The 15,937-nt window shown below is 38.3% G+C and overlaps 5 protein-coding genes across 12 annotated transcripts; 3 read left to right on the top strand and 2 right to left on the bottom strand.

Annotated features, from left to right (window-relative positions):
* Positions 1-2,101: 2,101 nt before the first annotated feature.
* LOC112083547 lies at positions 2,102-2,759 on the top strand. The gene has a single exon (XM_024151756.1). It carries the CDS (start codon positions 2,238-2,240, stop codon positions 2,700-2,702), a length of 465 nt encoding a protein of 154 aa, XP_024007524.1. The 5' UTR covers positions 2,102-2,237; the 3' UTR covers positions 2,703-2,759.
* Positions 2,760-3,485: 726 nt separating this feature from the next.
* LOC18012110 (STS14 protein) lies at positions 3,486-4,359 on the top strand. Of its 2 annotated transcripts, none has more exons than XM_024151609.1 (2): positions 3,486-3,556; positions 3,695-4,359. In XM_024151609.1, exon 2 carries the CDS (start codon positions 3,715-3,717, stop codon positions 4,258-4,260), a length of 546 nt encoding a protein of 181 aa, XP_024007377.1. In that variant the 5' UTR covers positions 3,486-3,556; positions 3,695-3,714; the 3' UTR covers positions 4,261-4,359. The 2 variants fall into 2 exon arrangements, with proteins under 2 accessions (XP_024007377.1, XP_024007378.1); XM_024151610.1 differs by having other exon boundaries at positions 3,549-3,567.
* Positions 4,360-4,464: 105 nt separating this feature from the next.
* LOC18012275 lies at positions 4,465-8,484 on the bottom strand. Of its 5 annotated transcripts, none has more exons than XM_006393792.2 (10): positions 7,885-8,484; positions 7,323-7,404; positions 6,853-6,933; positions 6,635-6,760; positions 5,764-6,551; positions 5,586-5,685; positions 5,442-5,501; positions 5,268-5,354; positions 5,016-5,141; positions 4,465-4,929 (listed from the first exon to the last, which is right to left on the bottom strand). In XM_006393792.2, the coding sequence occupies exons 1-10, from the start codon at positions 7,971-7,973 to the stop codon at positions 4,627-4,629; spliced, it is 1,842 nt and encodes a 613-aa protein (XP_006393854.1). In that variant the 5' UTR covers positions 7,974-8,484; the 3' UTR covers positions 4,465-4,626. The 5 variants fall into 5 exon arrangements, with proteins under 5 accessions (XP_006393854.1, XP_024006665.1, XP_024006664.1 ...); XM_024150897.1 differs by having other exon boundaries at positions 6,853-6,944; positions 7,885-7,936; XM_024150896.1 differs by lacking the exon at positions 7,885-8,484 and adding an exon at positions 7,522-7,671 and having other exon boundaries at positions 6,853-6,944.
* A 2,309-nt stretch (positions 8,485-10,793) lies between these two features.
* LOC18012276 lies at positions 10,794-11,259 on the bottom strand. Its single transcript, XM_006393793.2, has one exon. It carries the CDS (start codon positions 11,252-11,254, stop codon positions 10,952-10,954), a length of 303 nt encoding a protein of 100 aa, XP_006393855.1. The 5' UTR covers positions 11,255-11,259; the 3' UTR covers positions 10,794-10,951.
* Positions 11,260-11,889: 630 nt separating this feature from the next.
* On the top strand, positions 11,890-15,674 carry LOC18012222 (protein DA1-related 6). Of its 3 annotated transcripts, none has more exons than XM_024150950.1 (11): positions 11,890-12,116; positions 12,386-12,459; positions 12,786-12,866; positions 12,963-13,678; positions 13,769-13,901; positions 14,021-14,092; positions 14,171-14,269; positions 14,410-14,622; positions 14,697-14,759; positions 14,850-15,111; positions 15,214-15,674. In XM_024150950.1, exons 3-11 carry the CDS (start codon positions 12,828-12,830, stop codon positions 15,525-15,527), a joined length of 1,911 nt encoding a protein of 636 aa, XP_024006718.1. In that variant the 5' UTR covers positions 11,890-12,116; positions 12,386-12,459; positions 12,786-12,827; the 3' UTR covers positions 15,528-15,674. The 3 variants fall into 3 exon arrangements, with proteins under 3 accessions (XP_024006718.1, XP_024006719.1, XP_006393856.1); XM_006393794.2 differs by lacking the exon at positions 11,890-12,116 and having other exon boundaries at positions 12,232-12,459; positions 14,850-14,971; positions 15,053-15,111; XM_024150951.1 differs by lacking the exon at positions 12,386-12,459.
* The last annotated feature ends 263 nt before the right edge of the window (positions 15,675-15,937 follow it).

Below are 15,937 nucleotides of genomic sequence, written 5' to 3' on the forward strand. Positions count from 1 at the left end.
GAATTCTGTACCAAAATCCACACTAACTCCCGAAGCGTGTGGAGTACCAATTTTTGTCTTCATTTAAACCATTGACAGTTGCTAATTATGACCGATTAGTACCAAAAAATATTTGAATCCATGACCCGCAAGCCGTAATAAGACTTTTAACCATGGAACCACAATGAATTTAGCAAAATTTTACAATAAAACCACTTGGCTGATCGATGAATATAAAAATGACTGAAATAATTGGGGTATAGTACTTTGGAGATATAGTTCTATGAAATTAGTTAAATAGACTGGCGAGTAGCAACTAGCAAGTGGAAAATAATTAATATTTCATTTGCTGTAAATAAGTTAGTCTAATCAGCTTGCTCTTTATGGACCTTACCCTGTATTTAATGTGCATGGGTGTGAATATTAAAAGATAAACTGTGTTTAACTTATAAATAAAACATATTGGTCTGTGCTTTGTCTTAAATCTCGTGACATGAAATAACACAGACAATTGCATTGGCGTGGGACAGCACATAACAATGCAGATCGCAGACAGAAGTCTTAAACCACTGGATTAGTATAACTAATAAAATTATTTAATTTTAGCTCTATTTTATATACTAGAGAGATCGGATTCATCGCAAAGTATAGTACAAACCTTGCATTCACTCGCCAACCAAATTTCAAGATATTGTAACTGTAGACTCTATAAGCGTGTGTAGTATCATCTTATCACATGTTCTAAATCTAAAATCACCTTGTTCTGAAGAATGTTAAATTCGATTTTACGGATAATCGAACAATTCATAAAAAAAGTTTATATTAGAAGACAGTAACAAGGAATTTCAAATAAAGTTACCAAATAAAGTGAATTTGAAATAGCGACAAAACATGCCTCGAGCCCAAAATGGAACACTTCGAAATCAAAATTGTACAACTGTCCAATTTCACCTCATGTAATAACCATATATTGTTAGCCTGCTTATATATGTAATATCACCACCGTGGGGGATTACTATCCACTAAATCTGCGAACCACGTTTTTTTGTTGTTGTTTGGACGCAGCAAGTTGCCAAGTCATGCGAACCACGATTTGAGAAATGGTTATACGAACTTGGGACAAGTTCTACGCATGTGAAAAACAAAAAGATAGATCAGCCAAAATATCAAATTTATCAAACTAAATGCGCTGATTAGATATCGGTGGAGACGTGGGTGATTCCAGCCCCACACAAAACATAGGGAAGATATTTCTTTTGCGTATGTATGGTGTAAACAATACGTTTGAGCTAATTTCTATTCTTAAAGTATAAAGTGGTAGGGCAATTAGATATTTAGTTATTGTTTTAGAACCAGTAATGTAGCCAGTTTGATTGATTACTTTTGATAACAGATCCTTTTCAAAAAAAATATCTAAATCAAAAGCACCAAGTCCACTTTTAAAAAGAACGACGATACTCTTCAACAGAACGATCTGAACAAAATCATTAAGTATACAATATAATCCCATATAATAATATGGTAAACACAAACTAAATAATTCAATACAGCTTTTGCATACCGGCCAACAAAGACACTTGTTAATAATTTATCAGTCTCTCATTAATACCACATTCATGCAAAATAAAAAGAAGTAATAATAAAAAAAATACCATGGTAGGTGGTGACTCTTGTATCTACTAAAAGGGTCCAAAAGAATCTAATCGGACCTAGAGAACACCGGTGGGTCCCGCTCACACATGCCAGTCCTTATTGTCTTCACGTGACGTGTGATCGATCGAAACCCACCGGCGAAGCGAACCCTCCCGGCCAACTCTATCTTGTCTGCTTGCCGGTCATGCCTCTGTCTGCCACGTGGCCCTCTCTTCCTTCACCACCTACGCTCCTTCCTCTCTCATTCTTCGCCACGTTTATCTCTCCTTATTTCCCGAAATACCCTTTGCGCGAGGGTCCGTCTTGTAAAATCAGTCGAAACGAACAATAACCAAACCGTGAGCTGTCATGTTCCTTTGTTATCACTACACGACAAATCCGACGTGGACTTCAAAAAGATTCCCGAGGCTGTCTTCTTCTTCTTCTTTCGTTTTCATTAAACTGTATATAAACTCGTCACAAGGTCGTCTCTTTCAATTCACAATCACAAGATTCACATCTCAACAGCAACATCTCACTTTCACTTACTCTGTAAAAACCTCAAACTCACGAGTCAACTCAAAGCCTTTTTTTTTTTTTTTCCAAAGACATTAGTATAAACAAAAATGGGAGCGTGCGTTTCACGTGAATCTATGGGAGGCGATTCGGCGAAGCTTATACTGTTCGACGGGACTTTACAAGAGTTCTCATCTCCGATCAAAGTTTGGCAGATCTTGCAGAAGCATCCGACGAGTTTCGTCTGTAACTCTGACGAAATGGACTTCGACGACGCCGTTTCAGCTGTCTCCGGCAACGAGGACCTCCGATCGGGGCAGCTTTACTTCGTTTTACCTCTGACGTGGCTCAATCATCCGCTACGGGCGGAGGAAATGGCTGCGTTGGCTGTCAAAGCGAGCTTGGCGTTGACCAAGAGCGGCGGAGTCGGTTGGGTTTCCGGCAACGTCGATGACTCGATTTCCGGTTACCAATCGAAAAACATCGCCGGAGTAAAGACAAACGGCGGTGGCGGAAGAGGTTGTGGCAAAGGGAAGAGGAGATTCATGGCTAATTTGAGCACGATCGCCGAGTAGTTTCAATTTTAGTCATTTAGATAAGCAAACATTCGACCGACGACGTATAAACTGTAATTAGAGAGATGTTTGATTTTTTTTTTTTTTTATGGAGAAAAAAAAAATTAACTTTTTTTTTTTTTTGCTTAAAATTTCAGAAACCTGGACACGAGGATGATTATATTCCGGTGATGTGATTCCAATCTTAATACAATGCAATTTCGTAGGTTAATTAATTCTCTCAGGGATAATGGTTCGTAAAACGATTTTATTAATCTATAGTCTCTTGATAACCGGCAAATCGGTCCGTCATGGTTATATCTAGATCAAATATAATGCACCGAACCAACCACAGTTGAATCTAAAATCTGCTTTGCAACTAATGCAAGATGAAATCTGCTTTACTTCATTTTGCAAATATCTTACTTGTATTAGTCACTAAAAATACAGCGTGACAAAAGGAAAACAACCGAAATGACTAAAGACGAGAACATTTCAAATTATTTGTTGCCAATAAAAGTGAAATTGAATTTTCTTTTATTATTATTTTTTCTTAAGAGGGAGGATTGCATTACCACCGCATAAAAAGCCAGTAATAAAAGGGAACAGTCGTGGAGGAAGGGAAGACATGATTGGATTTTCTTCATTTTAACGGGACAACAATATGATTAAGAAGGTGTAATTTTTCGCAAAATCGAACGAGATATGTTAGGCGAAGAGGGCCAGACCCGTTGGCCCAATAAGCATTAATGGGCCTTGAAAGAAAACAAAAGAAATTAATTAGCTGTTGGGTATCTGTCTGTCACATGCATACACAGACAGGTCGAGGGAAGATCGATCACCATTTCACGTGCCTTTGATCCTCTCCTCCTTTAGTATGATTATAGTATTATATTTTTGTCTCCTTCCCGAAAATCCTTCCACCAATCCATATCTTTCTCCGTTGATCCTTCTTATAGTTTTTTTTTTTAATAACTTTAATGGCTATATAAACTAATATTTGATCTTTTCAGGTTTGCAAAATCCACTTAAAATGGCTGCAATTCATCACATCATCCTCGTGACACTTCTCGTCATCTCCGTCGCCGCCGTCTCTCCGCCGTCGAAATCGAAACCCACACGAACCCGTCCTGCTTCTCCTCCGACAATCTCTGCGGCGGCTAAAGCTTTCACCGACGCGCACAACAAAGCCAGAGCCACAGTCGGTGTTTCGCCGCTAGTGTGGAGCCAGACGCTGGAAGCGGCCGCGAGTCGGCTGGCTCGTTACCAGAGGAACCAGAAGAAGTGCGAGTTCGCGAGTCCTAACCCTGGCAGATACGGCGCAAACCAGCTTTGGGCTAAAGGTTTGGCCGTGACGCCGTCTCTTGCGGTGGAGACTTGGGTGAAGGAGAAGCCTTTCTACGATTACAAGTCCAACACGTGTGACGGGAACCACACGTGCGGGGTCTATAAACAAGTCGTGTGGAGAGACTCTAAGGAGCTCGGCTGTGCTCAAGCCACGTGTACTAAAGAGTCAACGGTGTTGACCATTTGTTTCTACAATCCTCCGGGCAATATAGTTGGCCAAAAGCCATACTAGATGAGGAAGAAAATGTATTACTACTAGATGAATTAATGGGCCAAACAAAATAAGAAGCACTGACTGACGGCCAAGTTTTTTTTGCTAATCGTTAAGTGAATTCAGTTTTTAAAATTATTAAATCGAATATATTATGATTTGATCTGATTGATGCGTTAAGATGCATATATTATTAATGTATAATACGACCGTTGCATGATCGATCATGTACAAGGGGACAAGTAACTGTGAAACAGACAAGATCCAATTATCTAGACGAAATCAACATTATTATAAACAGAAAGTGGGGACAGAGACAACCGATTTTTTTATGAATATATATGTTATATACACACAGGCCACGTTATATGAATTTTTGGAATAATTTCATTTGGCAGCTTCTCTAAGAATAAGATATCTGAATGTAAAGCTGTGAGGGATCCAATCAATGGGCTTGCGTGATTTACTTCTTGATTGACATCTCTTTAGACATTTTCTTGAAGATTCCGGTATACTCCGGTTAACCATCTCCGTCAATCCGGCCGGACATAAACCGGACTCTTTTGCAAACGTCTCCACGAGCTTTGGCAGTTGGACTTTGTGATTGCGTAAGCTTAAGTTCATTCTTATGTAGTCTTCTTTCGACGTGTCGAGCTCTTGCTGGATTCTTTTCGGTGTATATACACGAACCTGCTCCAAACAAAATGCAACAACCAAGAAGCAGATACTTCAGCTTTTAATGGCATTCTCTAAAAGCGTTTGTTCAAGTTCTATACCGCTGGATCAGAGTGGCTGCCTGAAGTAAGTGCAAAATGTAGCCGAGGTTCGGGATGATCGATCGCGTAAGCTAATCTTTCATCTCCTGCTTTGAATTTCTTTGATGCAAATAGCAGTCTAAGCCACTAAAATATCAATGAAAAGAAGAAGAAACAAAAAATCTTAATACTCCGTAAGTTTTTGTGAATTGAAGAGAACGTTTCAAGAACATAAAAAAATTCATGTTTTATTTTTCTCTCTAACTTAATTACCGGTCCAGGATGAGACATTTTGCATCCAAGAATTGAGCTTTGTATAGCTTCGGCGCTAACTGTGTGTCCACCAACGTTATATGCAGCCTGGATAAATGCGAAAGCACGACAAATATCAAGACACAGACAGAGAGAGGATGGTTCTTGTGTCTTTCTTTGTGAAAGATATGTTACCTTGAGTAGCAGTAGGACTCGCTTCACATTGTTCTGTGGAATCCCATAAGCTAAAAATGCCTATAAAAGAGATTGAAAGACATTGCAATAAGAGCCTAAGCGTCGGACAAAACGAGATTTGTTCTTTGAAGAAAGAGATTTTACATGCATCACAAGCGCATTGTGCACATTTATCCAGAACGCCAGCTTCTCCTCATGTTTCAGCTTCCTTGGATCGACTTCCTCCAATCTACTGATGAGCGACCTGCAAGAGTTTAAACATTTCAAATAGATCCATCCTAATTAATTCACACTTACAATCAAATCTCAAAAGGGGACTCACTTGAAGTTTTGCAGAAGATCTTCGACCTCAGTGGCTTTCTTGGCGTCTCTGTAAATGCAAATCACTTCAACCATGGTGCTGTAAGGTCCACTGAAGTCCTTCTCTCCTTGTACATGGAAAGAGTTATCTAAACGTACATCGAAAGAGGAGTTGTTCCCCAAACCAGGGCTTGATGTATCGTATTGGTCAGAGGGCGAAAATGCACTCGATGATAGAGACGAGTTTGGAGAGGAAAGTGTGTGATTCAGTACACAAGGCGGCTCTGCAAGCTTGCAGTATATTTCTGACATACACTTGACCATTCCTTCAGACAACTTGTTGGGTGTCTCTGGAACATGATCCGAGATTCTGGTGCCAAGATGTTCGGCTAGACTTATTAGATTTTCTCCATTCTCCACATACATCGGTTGGGAGTGGCAAGAGCGGATGGCTTTACTCCAAGAATCTTCAGGAGATGCATTTTTACTCTCAAATGCTGAACGCTGGGAGTGGCTACGGTGAAAACTGGGGACCATTTGGTCTCGGCCACCCGCAGAGATCTCTGCTTTCTTTGACTGATTTTGAATATCATCAAGCAGAGGATCACTTATCGGTGTGGTATCATCATCTTGAGAAAAGTCTAGACGCCTTCTAGGGGTTGTTACACATGGAGACTCAGCCTTCTTCTTCTCTGAATTTGGAGAGATTTGCTGCTCAAAGGCTTTTCGATATAACGAAAGAAGATACTGCTCTAAATGTATAACTTCCATCTCCAGAAGCGCAATGTCTTTGATCAAATCAGTAGCTGGCTGAAGAAAAACAACAAGGCATCTTCTTTCAGAGCTCGTTTACACAAAGATATATACAGTTTTGGGACATGTAAGTAACTTACCTCGGGCATGGGAATGTCGTTTGTTTCACTCAGTATGTACGAAGTAGCTGTTTGATAACCTAACGCCTTCTCTAACGCACAACGAACCTTAAACTGATTTTGTAATCTCGTCTGGAGCTGATCAATCTGTGATTACAATAACAAGAAATGAGGTAATTGAAGCCTAATCCACCGCACAATGGACATGAACCAAGTAAAAAAACTGTACACATTATTACCTCTTGCTTCAATGAAGTTTCGGTGTTTGAATGGTATTGATTATGCTTGGTTCTGGTCGATTCCTTTGAACGACCCATGTCCTAAACCAAGTCAGACAAAATACATAAACGATAGTCTGTCTCAGTGGAGGTTTTATAACAGTTAGAAACAGCTTTGCACTTATGAAAGAGATTAGTTTATAGTACAAACTTAAAACCAAAGAAGAAATTCCTTTAAAAAATATAAGACAAGGAAGAAGGATACAAAGAAGTATAGCAAAACATTTGTGTAAAGGCATTCACCAAAAAGATGCAAAAGCAGCGTGGGAAAAAAAGAGAGAGAGAGAATGAGATAAAGAAACAGAGAGATAAATCCAAGAAGACAAGAATCATGTCTCAGCGTCTTAGGCTGTTCTTTAACAAATACCAATACACTTTATCACAACTTTTACATGTAGAAAAAAGCAAAAAAAAAAGATGATCGTACTCACCAGCTTGATGCGTTGAGAGGCTTCAAGACAAATATTCGAGGGTTCAACTCCCTCAGATCTTTTCTTTTCTGGAAAGCTGGCACTGTGCATAAAGAAGAATCAATGGCAACGATATGAATAAAGATACTCCAGAGACTTATTTTACCTTTTAGAAACAGAATGCATGAAACCCAGACTAAACAAAAAACACTGTTTTTACCCTTTTATCACCAAATAAGCATTTCTTTTTCCAAATAAGCATATAACAAGAATGTCTCTTGATTAGATCCATTTTGTATCAGAATAAAATTAAACATTAATTCTTCATCCACTACACTAACAAATTTTACAGAAACATTATCTTGTTCAGAACGGGCCACAAAAACTGCAACTTAAGCAACGAAAAATAGAAGATTTGATTGACTTTGCAACCAAAACTCCCACTTTTTTCCAGATTCTGCCGTGACCCATCGCAGCAAAGGATTCCATTAAGAGAAAATAGGGACACATTCAGAGTAATCTAGTAAATTAAAAGGGAAAAGGAGTAGTTTGTTAATAACGAACAATAGAGTGGACAGTTTACCTTTTTGAACGCTTGTGGCTTTGGACCATCCTCAAATCCAACATTCTACTACCTCCACTTCCACTTCCACCACCAACTCCAAATCCCATTTGTCTAAAATATTACCACAAAGGAGCTGATTTTTTCTCCTTAGCAGTTCCCAAGAGTTAGAGAACACAAGAAGGTGACAGGAAACGATTCAAGAGATCGAAGCAGAAACCGCAAGGCTTAGCAAAACCCATAAAAAAACTTGAGCTTTTAAGCACAGTAGCCTAAAAAGTTGGGGACTTTTGTGGAAAAGCCAGGTGAATCTTCTCCACCTGTAAGACGCCAACGGAAACTATAAACTTGCGAATCTTCTCTCTTTTAGCAATAAAGGAGGAAGCTTTTAACATTAAAAGGGACAAAAGAAGCTTGGTGGGTTTCAATTGAAGAAGAAAAGTTGGCTATGACTCAGGTTTCACGGAAATGGCAGCGAGAAGAAGAAGAGAGTCGAATCGTGTCAAAAAGCCAGTCACCAGTGTGTACAAGACCCCACGAGTCGTCAAATTTCCAACCAAATCGGCAAAAAATAAAAGAGAGCTATAGATTTACATAGGTAGTCAAAATAGATAAAAGTGACAAAAGTGTTTTGTCTTGAAAAAATAAAGTTACTGTGGTGCTTAAGGTTAATCAAACAAAATAAACATTAATAATCTCTGTGTACGCTATAAATACTATTTATATAGTTGTGATAAAAATATATTTATATAGTGTTACATGTTACATTGTGTATTACCCTATTTATATAGATTAGCTGATAGTATATTCAACAATATTCATGAGTTTTTAACCACTAAAGATGGATGATAATTAGGAAAAAAAAACGAACCCTATTTGTTAATTACAGATTACAGTTAGTGGGTTTATAAATTTCTTCCGCTTGTTGGCAGGCAAGTCGGAGTTGTTGACCGTCCCTCTACCTCCTCCACAGTTCTTGAATCACATGGCCCCATTGTCACGAAATACTATTCTTATCTTATCGTTAATATATCTTAAACGTTTTTTATTCGTACTCAGTGACTTAAAAAAAATTTCGAAAAAAAAGATTCAGAAATTTAACCTATGATAATTTGATTTGAGTCCATAACATAGGAGATGGTACAGTGATACATTTCAACGAAGACTTAATAATGAGCAATAAAAACCCGTGAACCCATTTATCTCATTATCTGAAAAGCCAAAAGTCACTGACTAATACATTAAATTGATCCACCCGAAAACAAGGACATCGAGAATGTATCCAAACATCAAAAGGATTATGATGGGGGCAGCAAAAGAAAATAAAGAAGAAGAAATGTGATAAAATTCCAAATGTAACTCGCTCAACAGAAAAAGAAGAAGGAAGAAGACAGAAAAAAAAATTGACCTCAAAAGAAATGAAAGTAAAGGGGCTAAAAAGGAAACATCACATTTTGAATGAAGATGTTCGCTTTTTTTTTGTGCTCTTGTGACTTGTCTAATAAGCCTCTCTCTCTCTTCTTCTAATTTATGGAGAGAGAGAGAAAGAGAGAGAAGGTGAGATAAATTGACAAATGCCATGTCCGGAAAATGGGATTGTTTGTGTCTGAGAAGTCGACTTCCGTTTGTCAAAGAATCACACGAGAAAAAGGGCATACTTTTTTTGGAATGTGAACGCATAAAGTTTTTTTTTTCCTTTATCTTTTGTGTTCCTCCGAAGATCAATGCATAAAGCAAGGTGGGGCAATCCAGGTCTATTCTTTTCTTTTTTTTTGTGATAATTGGTATTCTCAATAATCTCGTCATATTCAACTAGTCGTTATAGATTTTATCAGGAAAATATAAAGAAACACACAACATTACGTAACCGGTAACCAGTCCGATTTTTATGTAGATGCTTTGGGTTGCATATCTGTATATGAATTTTGGAGATTGTTTTGGTGAGGTATGGTAAGAGCCAGTAATAGTTTATGGTAAGAAACAAAAATAAGGGTATTGGTAATGGTAATCTAATATTACCTTTGTTTTGGAGCTTACCACTAATCTCCTCGAATTCGGAATAACGTCGAACATAAATTCACAATATACGAGATATTTTTTGTTTTGTCTTGTCATTTTTATTTTAGGAGTAAATCCCTTTTGAGTATTTTATTTTAGCGAGAGTAAAATATTCTATTTGTTTTCCTTTTATTCTAATCGAATTGATACATGTACTTTTAGTGGACTGATCCGAGGAGAAAAAAAAAAAAGAAGAAAGCGAGAGTTCATGAACTTGTGATTTATTGATATGATGGACTGAAAAATGGGCTTTTGGTGATGGGCGTTTTTGGTCTTGTAACAACCATCATTCTATTCCAAACGTAACCTCCTAAGCAATAATTTGATCTCTCGCCTTTTTTTTTTTTTTAAGCCAGGTCCCAATCTTAGAAAAAAATGGATTGATTCAAGTAACCCCTTTAACACAACAAAAAGAAGAAGTTATAGTTATACCCAATAACCTAAGAATCCGTTATATTACGATTTATCTGGTCACTGATCACGACGGACCAACTTAACCAGTACACGTCTCTCTCTATCATTTTTACTTGTATTTTCAAAATTTCAACCAAGAGTTTAATTCGTCCTTGGAATATTTTTTTGGGGGTCTTATTCGATGTCAGTGTATATTGATGTGTATACATTAATCATGCGTCAACTCTCTAAAATTGAAAAAACATTGTTTGTCATGATATAAAGTATTCTACTTGAAGAAACTTTCTGAGAACTCGACTGTGACGACTCACATAATTTAAAATAAAACTCTATGATAAGAAAACAAATTCGTAAACTCTCGCGCTGGACTCGTATGCAGACAAATTTTAAAATTTCCACGCCGAGAAACCGAACAGCTACATTCCTTCTGTCAATTTACAAAAGTATATGCAATAAAATACGATAAATACATGTTTACTGAATAATCCAAAAAATTAAACTGATGTTCGAATTCAGTTTAGTTAAACTTATACAAGTAGTTCGAAGTTATTCAGAAGGAAAAGTGAAGATAGATTGAAATTACGATTAGAAAAAAACAAATAGAAAATGGAAATGATCAGACATGAAAGCAAGAGAAGAAGAGCCTGAGACAAGTCTTGAGGGAGTTGCCAAGAGAGTCAGTCGTCTTCTTCATCTTCTTCATCACCTTCTTGTTCTTGAACCACTTCCCGTGTTTCTTGGCCGAAAAGTTTTCTTTATCATCGTAGCTTTTAAACGTGTAACTTCTGAGATATTTCTGTCTGTTGGATCTGTAGACCTCGGGGCTAATGAATCTAACGTAATCTCCTGGTGATTGAAGAGGCACGTCTTTCGCACCTTTCTCGACTCTAACTGCGTTTTGAATATCTTTGATCATCATTTTTTGTCGACGGTTCTAAAAAGGAGCTTGTGCCTTTTTATATCTGTGGCCTACAGGCCTGCTGAAAACGAAAATGATTTATAATAAAACTGTCCTTTTGGTGATTGAATTAGTCACTACTCACTGGTGAATACGACTTTGTAGTTGGTACAGCGAAAGATAATTGTTTTTATTCCTTTTTTATAACGTGGAAGTGTAAATGTGGGTGTAAGCAAGAGAGCCACACGTTCATCTATAATTTTTTCTGGTTTTAATATTCATGCTCACAATTTTCTTTGTCGCATTGAATTTTGACGAATTAGCGATATTCTTTATCAGCTTTTGAATTTTGGTTACAATTTTATTACCATTTAATTTCCTCACTCTTGGTATGATTTACAGACATATATTCCTTCCGGTATTGTTCAGTTTCTTGAGCTATTTAATTGAGTTTTTTTTGTTTTATTATTCAAACGGCAGCGTATTAGGAGGGAGGGAAACCCCTGACCGAAAAATTGCCCGTGGGAAATGTGATTGCACCACGTGTAGCAAAACAGCTGGAAGGCTGGACCACAAAGTCAACAAAAAAAAGGAAGAAGAAGAAGAAGGTGAGTTTCTCTTTCCCGCCGACGCCGAGTCACTCCTTTTTCATTCTTCTCCCACGACCGATTCAATTCAACACATTGAGAGTGAATGAAAGTGGATATATATATATATATATATATATATGTATTTTGCTTCTGGAAATTTCTGGAAAATCTCGTGGAAGATCCGGCGTAGTTTCCACACGAAGGAAAAGAAAAGCTATGGCCTCCGAATCCTCTTCTTCTCCTTCTTCTGCTTCTTCTCCTTGTTTAGCAATAGCATCTCACGAGCGGTTTGTGTAAGTATTGACTTGTTTAATTATTATTCAACTTATTTACGCCCCCCCAAAAACAAAAAAAAAAATTCAACTTTGTTCTAACTTTCTCCGAGTCGTTTGTTATTTATAGTTTGACGGCTTTATAAAGAGATTCTCTTGTAAGCCTTCAACATCTTTAAAATGAGTCGGATTCAGCACCGCGTCGACCCCAAATTTTAGGGAATTCTAGAAAACCCATGGTTTTTTTTTTTTTTATCAATCGTTTTAAAGTCTCTGCATTCCACTTTCAGACCAAGTGCCGTGCTCATTGGCAAATCTTGGGTTTGTCCGATTCTTGTTCCTTTGGATATCTTATTCGTCTCAGGTTTGATCCTCTTCTGTTAAATCTTTCTCGATTACAAGTTGGTATGGAGTTTATTTCCTCTGTACTATCCCTCTGGATCTTCTTCTGTGTCTAATGTCCATGTCCTAATTCACCAAGATGATCGCGAATTTGTTCCCTACTGATGCTGTGAACTTTCTTGACCTTGTTTTCGTTTATTCATTCAAAATTCCAGGCAGTTTGCCTTTTCTTGATGTATAATGAGATGATGCTTGGTTTGGACTAGTGAAACTTTAATGTTCTTTAGGATCCTTGGGGTTATCTCTTTTTTTCTCACTGATGATGATTTAATGGTTGAACACTTTCAGGGAAAAGGTTGGCGAGATTGGTGAAGAAGTGGGATACAGAGGATGTGGTGCCTCTCCTGCTTCAAACCCTCCACTTCTGTGGTAATATGATATCTTTGGTTGTCTCTTTGAAGTTTGCTTGTGTTTGGTTTGAAGTTGAAAGGCCTCCTTTTTTCTTTTCGCTTCTGAAACCTGTAGGATCCTTTTGAAGCAGAAATTGATATCGCCTTAGCAGTTTCACGGCATGAAGCTGACATTCAAGAAGGTGCACAGCTTGCTTTGGCCATTCAAGAATCTTCTCGTCTTCGTCAACGACAGGTGGAAGAGGATAGAAGGCGCACCAGAGTGTTAGAACAGGATGCGCAGATAGCAAATAGTATTCTGTACGAGGAAAGAGAAAGGCAAATTCATACTAATTCTGCACTGGAAGACGAGCAGCTTTCTAAGACCGTTGTGGAGAGCTTAAAGGAGATAGCAAACAGAAATCAGTTTGAGGAACAAGTGAGGAAGGATGAACAGCTTGCACTGGTTGTTCAGAAGAGTCTGAACATGGTGGAGTCTCCTCCTCAAATTGAAAAACATAAAAACATTTCTCGTAGAGCTCTGTCGGATGTTGACGAGCCGCTTGCGAAGGCAGTTGAGGAGAGTTTAAAGAGGAAAGGCAAAGGAAAGCAATTTGAAGATGAACAACTTAAGAAAGATGAACAACTTGCTCTGTTTGTTCAGGAGAGTCTAAACATGGCAGAGTCTCCTCCTCGAATCGAAGAAAACAGCAACATATCCACTAGAGTTCCGTTGGGTGAAAATGAACAGGGAGTTGTTTGGGAGAGTTTGAAGGGGAAAGGTCAACTAAAGCAATCCAAAGATGAGGCGGAAGAAGATGGAAAGCTCCTAAAGGTGAACCCTCCTTGTAGGTAAGCTTATGCCTCTGTTGCTAGTTTTCTTGCATTCTTTATCTAACTTATAGATATGTCCTGACCTGGTTAAGAATGTTTCACTTGTAGCATGTGTGGTGGTTGCAGCTCTGCAGTTGAAAAAGGAATATCTGTGGATGTCTTGGGTGTTCTTTGGCATCCTGGATGTTTCTGTTGCCGTGCTTGTGACAAACCAATTGCGATCCACGAGGTTGAAAACCATGTACGGAAAAAATTTCCTCCTTTTGAAATTGCTCTGTATTTTTAATATACTCCTTAACTTGTTCATTTTTTTTTTCTTTCTTTTTGATGCAAAAGCTAAGTTCTTGATAACTCTCTTAGGTTTCAAACGCAAGAGGTAACTTTCACAAATCCTGCTATGATCGGTACTGCTATGTCTGCAAAGAGAAGAAGGTACACAACTTGTGAATTCTCTCTGTTGTAATTTTTTTATGGTGACCATGCATGTGAAATGTAAATGTATTCTTTCAGATGAGAAAGTACAATCAACATCATTTCTGGGAGGAGAGATACTGCCCTGCTCATGAATCTGATGGAACTCCCAAGTGTTGCAGTTGCGAGAGGTTTGAGGTGAGTATACCTCTCAAATATCAAAATACGGCAAAAGAGAATGAGATGAGATGAAGAATCAACCACCACGCTGAAAAAGAAAAGAAAACTATAATCCTCTGGTTTTGAGTTGATAGGATCTTGGCTAATTTTCTTTGCAGCCTAGGGGAACTAACTATGTGATGCTTGGTGATGGGCGATGGCTGTGCCTAGAATGTATGGAAACTGCCGTTATGGATTCTGATGAATGCCAGCCTTTGCACTTTGATATGCGTGAATTCTTCGAAGGCTTAAACATGAAGATTGAGAAACAATTTCCCTTTCTTTTGGTGGAGAAACAAGCGCTGAATAAAGCTGAGAAGGAAGAGAAGATTGTGAGTACATTTCGACCTGGAACTTCATCTCTCTCGCTTCCTCACTCATTTGTTGTATGTTTTTACACAAGCAGGACTATCAGTATGAGGTGATAACTAGAGGTATATGCCTGTCTGAAGCGCAGACCGTCACAAGTGTAAGAACACTTTTTACCGCTTTTAGAGTCTAAAAAAATCTGGATTGGAATCAATGACTTTTGAACTCTATACCACCTACATATATACAGGTATCAAAAAGGCCAAGGATGGTGGGGCCGCGCAAGCAGCTAATAGACATGGTTACAGAGTCTCAAAGGGTTGTTCGTGAGTGCGAGGTCACTGCGATTCTCATCATATATGGACTTCCGAGGTACTGTAACAGCTCTCTCTATCTCTCTCTCTTTCTTGCGGCAAATTGTCTCAAATCAAAGCTCTCTTCACACACACACAGGTTACTAACTGGGTATATCTTGGCTCACGAGATGATGCATGCTTATCTTAGACTCAATGGTACGTATTGATGAATAACACCAACAAATTAGATCATAAATATTAAGGGATGATAGCTAGGAAGAGGGTCTCACAAAGTATTGTAACTGGTTGGATTTACAGGGCATAGGAATCTTAACAAAGTTATGGAAGAAGGAATATGCCAAGTGTTAGGCCACATGTGGCTAGAATCTCAGACATACGCCACTACTGATGCTACTGATGCTGCAGCTTCATCGTCTTCCGGCACTACAGCTGCTACCACATCGAAGAAAGGCGAGTGGTCTGATTTCGAGAAGAAACTGGTGGAGTTTTGCAAGAATCAGATCGAAACAGATGACTCACCGGTCTACGGTGAAGGTTTCAGGAAAGTTAACCGGATGGTGACAAATTCCAGCCTCCAGGAAACCCTCAAAGAGATTACTCGCTGGGGTTGAAGACGATTTCCACATTCTAAGGTTTTTTAATCACCCATATACTTTCTGTATAGGTATATGACACGTTGACACATACATATATATACACACACATACAGACTCACGGCTTTCAAACCATCACCACCAAGTCCCCTTATGTGTTCTGCCTTTCTTTCTTTGTGTGAGTTTTCCCTTTTTTGGGGTTGCTGAATCTTTCATTTTGGTGTAAAATGGCTATGTTATTCTCTGTGTAAACTGTTTCGTCTTCGTTTTCCCGTAAAACTAAAACCTTTAAATTCAAAAGAAAAAAAAAAGCTTGAACCTTTAGCCATTTTGTTCATAAACATTTTTTGGGTACTAATTTCCGTTACGCGTATATAATTGATTAATGAGAGACCACACGAAAATCGTTAAAGACAGCCATTTCGGGG

This window comes from Eutrema salsugineum, unplaced genomic scaffold (genome assembly GCF_000478725.1).
Source record: "Eutrema salsugineum unplaced genomic scaffold, Eutsalg1_0 scaffold_6, whole genome shotgun sequence".
In the NCBI taxonomy this organism is placed as follows: Eukaryota; Viridiplantae; Streptophyta; class Magnoliopsida; order Brassicales; family Brassicaceae; genus Eutrema; species Eutrema salsugineum.

What these genes read in the sequence shown, in the direction of transcription:
- LOC112083547 (XM_024151756.1), top strand. Translation starts at nt 2,238, where the DNA reads ATGGGAGCGTGCGTTTCACGTGAATCTATGGGAGGCGATTCGGCGAAG.
- LOC18012110 (XM_024151609.1), top strand. Translation starts at nt 3,715, where the DNA reads ATGGCTGCAATTCATCACATCATCCTCGTGACACTTCTCGTCATCTCC.
- LOC18012275 (XM_006393792.2), bottom strand. Translation starts at nt 7,973, where the DNA reads ATGGGATTTGGAGTTGGTGGTGGAAGTGGAAGTGGAGGTAGTAGAATG. An exon ending in GATCTTCTGCAAAACTTCAA is followed by an intron (nt 5,686 to 5,763) that starts GTGAGTCCCCTT and finishes AAACTCTTGCAG; the next exon opens with GTCGCTCATCAGTAGATTGG. An exon ending in GCAGCCACTCTGATCCAGCG is followed by an intron (nt 4,930 to 5,015) that starts GTATAGAACTTG and finishes TGTTTGGAGCAG; the next exon opens with GTTCGTGTATATACACCGAA.
- LOC18012276 (XM_006393793.2), bottom strand. Translation starts at nt 11,254, where the DNA reads ATGATGATCAAAGATATTCAAAACGCAGTTAGAGTCGAGAAAGGTGCG.
- LOC18012222 (XM_024150950.1), top strand. Translation starts at nt 12,828, where the DNA reads ATGTGGTGCCTCTCCTGCTTCAAACCCTCCACTTCTGTG. An exon ending in ATGTCTGCAAAGAGAAGAAG is followed by an intron (nt 14,093 to 14,170) that starts GTACACAACTTG and finishes GTATTCTTTCAG; the next exon opens with ATGAGAAAGTACAATCAACA. An exon ending in AAGCGCAGACCGTCACAAGT is followed by an intron (nt 14,760 to 14,849) that starts GTAAGAACACTT and finishes ACATATATACAG; the next exon opens with GTATCAAAAAGGCCAAGGAT.